Source organism: Thalia democratica, chromosome 2, assembly GCF_965202585.1.
Source record: "Thalia democratica chromosome 2, ktThaDemo2.hap1.1, whole genome shotgun sequence".
NCBI classification, from domain to species: domain Eukaryota; kingdom Metazoa; phylum Chordata; class Thaliacea; order Salpida; family Salpidae; genus Thalia; species Thalia democratica.
Window position 1 is genome coordinate 20,888,151 of NC_139166.1, and position 4,764 is coordinate 20,892,914.

General features: G+C 23.8%; 1 protein-coding gene across 1 annotated transcript; it reads right to left on the reverse strand.

Moving 5' to 3' along the window:
• Positions 1 to 287: 287 nt before the first annotated feature.
• LOC145850121 (bifunctional protein HldE-like) lies at positions 288 to 929 on the reverse strand. Its single transcript, XM_082955265.1, has one exon. It carries the CDS (start codon positions 927 to 929, stop codon positions 288 to 290), a length of 642 nt encoding a protein of 213 aa, XP_082811391.1.
• Positions 930 to 4,764: the final 3,835 nt, after the last annotated feature.

The following is a 4,764-nucleotide window of genomic DNA, read 5'->3' on the forward strand; positions in this document are numbered from 1 at the left end:
TTTTTGAATAGTTTTTGCGTAAAATTTAGATGTTATATTATTAAAAAAACAAGAACAAAAATAACTATCTAAAAATAAATAAGGTTTTCTATTAAAATAAAAAACTTAACACATTATAGTTTTGGAAAGCATAGATTTTAAATAGCTCATCAAACTTTCAAGAAAAAAACAAAAAACTGACTCATTACAAAGGATCTTGATTTTAAAACGAAGATAAAAAAGGTTAAATTTTTGATCTATCTATTTATAATACTAAGATCAGAGTTTCCTATAGTTTAATAAGCGACTCAGGGCTTTGACAGGTTGCTTCCGTTGAACGGATCCACAACAACTTTTATGTTGTTTGACTTGGCAATTTCAATGATGTCTGCGACTCCATCACAAAATCCTAACTGGTAGTCTGGAATCACTACCACGTCAATTTTATTGTTTTTAATGCACAGCTTAATTTTTTTCTCGATCTCAGTTTTATACTTGGGATAATCGATTCTATCGCAGTTATCAAGTCTAAAATAATGTTGATTACCGTTGATGTATCTCTTTTTACTTTGGTTGAATCCATCAACGCAAACTGAAAATTCAATGTTTATGTCTTCGTTTTTGCAAATAGTTTCAATTTTATTTCGATTCTTACCAATCGCACTGATCAGAAACACTTTGCAATTGAACTCGTTGATTATCTTAGCCACGTTGCCTGCGCAGCCTAAATAACAACACTTTTTATCAGGAACCATAACGGGAGCAAATGTTGCAGAAGACAATGATGTCGATGACACTTCTGTGTGTTTGTCCAGCGCCAAGTCACCGAACACAATGACATTTTTCTTTTCTTTTATAAAACCGATTATATTCTTAAAAATGGTGTCGCTTTGTTTTCTCTCTGGAGTTGTACGAATGTTCTTTGTATCATCTGAATGTTCTGAAAGCATCGTTTTGATATTTTTACAGTTGTCGTTATAACAAAAAATTTATTGCTGTTACTAACTCTTAGAAAATATATTAATGTACAATGTATATAAATACTATTTAGCTAAATATTTACTATGTTTTGTTTTTTACAGTATCTGAAAATAGTCTAAACTTTAAAACTACTATAAACTAAACTGCACTAATCTTTATTTCTTGAGAGTTGTTTCGTATCAAAAATTTTAATTGTAAAAATGTACAGTTTTTTTGGTTTAAGTGCTAATAAAAATAAAACTTTATGTTATATTTTGACTGTGCTTACTTTGACACAGTATGTTTTTTAATATTTAGCAACTAATCAAATCATTTATCTAAATATAAAAAACGAAATTAAAATTTGATAAAAACTTCAACACATGTTTATGGTTTAGTATATTAAAGCACTTTAATGTTCTTTTTTTTAATTTTAGTGTGTACATAAAAAGAACAGGTAAATAACCAAAGCCTTTTAGATCTTTATTAACAAGTTATCCAGTGTTTTTGTTGTAATATGTATTTTCATTATCTTCATTTCTGTTTTTATTACTGTGAATAAAATTGCTCACACGCTTTTCGTTGTTTTTCTTAATATAGCTACCTTCATTTAATTTTTGCTGTCTGCTTTATATATAAATTTATGTAACAAAGTTAGTTATTTGTCTTAAAATAGCTTTAATCTTTAAAAAACAACCAATTTTTTCTTGGAAACATCGATATAAATTTTATTAACTTTAATAAAGTGAAGTTTATTGTTTTGCTTAACTTACGCTGGACTAAAAAATATCGAAAGTATTTTACATTTAAGGTTAGATCAGTTACCAAAATACTTTTTATCAAACTATTTTTGAGTTTATTTTCGATAATCAATAACAGTAGTATAAAAAACTATCAAAACACATATACGAAGTTTTTACAGCTGATACGCAGTTTAATTTTTTAAAGCATCATTTAAGGTTACAGCTTAAATTAGAGCATATGTAAGTAACAGGTTAGTAATATGAAAATAAATCCACGCATTTTTTAAAAACATTGTATATTTTTCACTTATAAACTTCATAGAGAAAGATTACGTTTATCTCAAGCAGGTAGTTCAGTAAACTTAATTTGCCTTTGAGCACGTAAACTTTAATTTTATATTTTTAATTTTTTTTGTTACAACGAATTTCTAAATAGTTATTTCTATTAGCATAAACAAAAGTTCTTATAAGCTGTAAAAATTAATTTTAGAATAAAAATTTCAAGTATAATTAAACTTAATATGCTTCGAAAAACTTTGTGAAATAAAAAAATTATATGGTTAAAGAACAGGTTAACATAAAAGTTTGATCATACCAGTTCGATCATCAGACCAAAAGTTTTCGGTATACTGAAACCCGGTTTCCGTTTTTTCCTTTTTTGAATTTACTTTTTTATGTTTTAAAATAACTTATTTTTAGTTAAAAAATAACAACTGAAAATTTTCATTGTTATTAGTACTAAAAAAGTATTAAATTTATACTTTATAAAAACAAACATTATTTCTTAATTAGTTAGATCCATCCAACTATGTTTTAAATATATATACTTATAACTAAACTCAGTAAAACTTCTATATATAAAAAAAATTTAAACATATTTTTGTGTTGTGTTTATTAATTACTATTTTGAATAAAATCATTAAAATTTTAGTTATAATAAAGTACTTAAGAATATTGTTTGAATACCTAATTATTTCTTACATTACTACAAAAACACTCTTACATCTTAAAAAAAACACTACTAAAACGAAACAGTAACTTTACCTAATATTAAAACAAAATATCGTTCTTCGCATTTCCAAAATATTCGTACTTGTGTCAAAGCAGAAATAATTACAAAAATTATAGTTAGTGAGAATATACAGTTGTAACCCATTAAAACCATTTATAAACTGCTTAAAAAAAATTAATAAGTAAACTTTGTTAATTTTACTAAATATATATGCATCAAACTTATTTAAGCAGATAAACATAAACCAGTATATACAAAGTTTAAACTACTCAATTTAATCTTTTAAAACAGATCAACTACATCATTGTTATGTAACGAATTCAAACAACTGAGTTACATAATACATTAAGTTGTTTGTTCGTTTAAAGGAAATTTTTCTAAAAATTTATTAAAATAAACTATAGTAGCAATTTCAATTAGTATATAAAGATATACAATTTATAAGTAGCAACTATCGTTTTAAACGAGCCTATTATCTTAGATTAGAAACAATAAAGTTGCGTAACAACTTTTATTTAAATCGTCATATTTTACATGTTGAATTCCAGCTTTCTAACTCTGTTTTCTCATTAGAATAAAGCGTTTTCTTAGAGTCGCAGACACACAAAAAATTTTTTGTTGAGGAACAAATAGTAAATATTTCCAACATAATTTTTGTTTTTTTAATAGTAATAAAGTAAAAAAAATACTGTAATTTTTTTGTTAATGTCATCACTTTGAGTTAAAGTTGTTTTAGTAAAACATGGTACTATTGTTACAAATGAACTTTTTAGTTGAGTAATTAAAACACGTCATACTTTTATTTCTTTTATAGTTTTTGTTTAGTTTTTTATTTTACATTTCTTTTAACTGAAATTAAAATTAGTTGAAATTATTTTAAGTTCTAAAACTACAGATGTTACGCTCAGATTTTTTTTCACTAAAAACAGTTTATATTAGGCCTTAAAAATACTTAATCAGAATAGCACAAATTTTTACTTCTGTTAATGAAAGATACGGAAACATTTTCCTATAAAAATTGCATCTATAAAAGAAGCGTAAACAGTAACTCAGTTTAAGGTTTTTTCAAATTCTTATTAAGTACTATAGCTTTCATAAATAGCTATTTTTATTTTTCTGTTTTACTTAAGTATATGAAAAATTTTTGTTTAAGAATATATTCAAACGAACTAACAAAGCATTAAAAGTAAACAGCTAACATTAACTGTTTGTTGTAAGTTTAAAAATATAAACAACTTACTAAAGATATATTGAAGTTGTAAAAAGCATCAGAGCTAAACTACTGAAAACAAACGTTTTATTTTGAACTATATCTTAAAGTATAAATGTTAATATATACGTAATATAAGTAGTTCTAACTGGTAGTAATAAACTATAAATAAATAAAAATTATGATTCGTTGTGGAAATACCGGTTTATCACTAAAAATATTACAAAACAATACTAAATATTCAGCACCGAAAGAAATACTTGTGAATAGTCATAAATTATTAAACTTACCTTTTTTTTGTTAAATAAAAATCAATTTATTTTTTCGTTGAACATTTTACGAATAAATTTTATTAGTACTTAAATATAAAACCTTAAATAGAAGCGAATGTTTTAACAAAATGAAAATAAAGTATTTTATATGGACTTTATAAATTGATTAAAAAAATATTTTTATACCTTTAGTTAAACAATGAATAACTTTATAAGATATATTTTATTAGTTAGAATTACGTATTTTTGAAAACGTTTCAAACTTAAAATAAATGCATATTTTTATTAACTACTTTTAAATTTGCAAACAGTTTTTTTAATTATTAAAATGGTATGTTTTTCTAAGTATTATGGTAAATTAATACTTTAAAGTATTGATACATTATAAAGTACAAATACAAGTAAACTTAAACTAAAAATAAAACAGCTTCAAAAAATTCATTTGCTAGTTTTCGTTTTTATACTTTTTTGAGTTTATTTAAGTACTATTAGTGGTTTATTGCTTATTTTTAAATTTAAAGAAATAGAAGCTCAATTGGGTATATTTATCTTTCTATCACAACACTTGTGTTCCACTTTCCAAAGAGT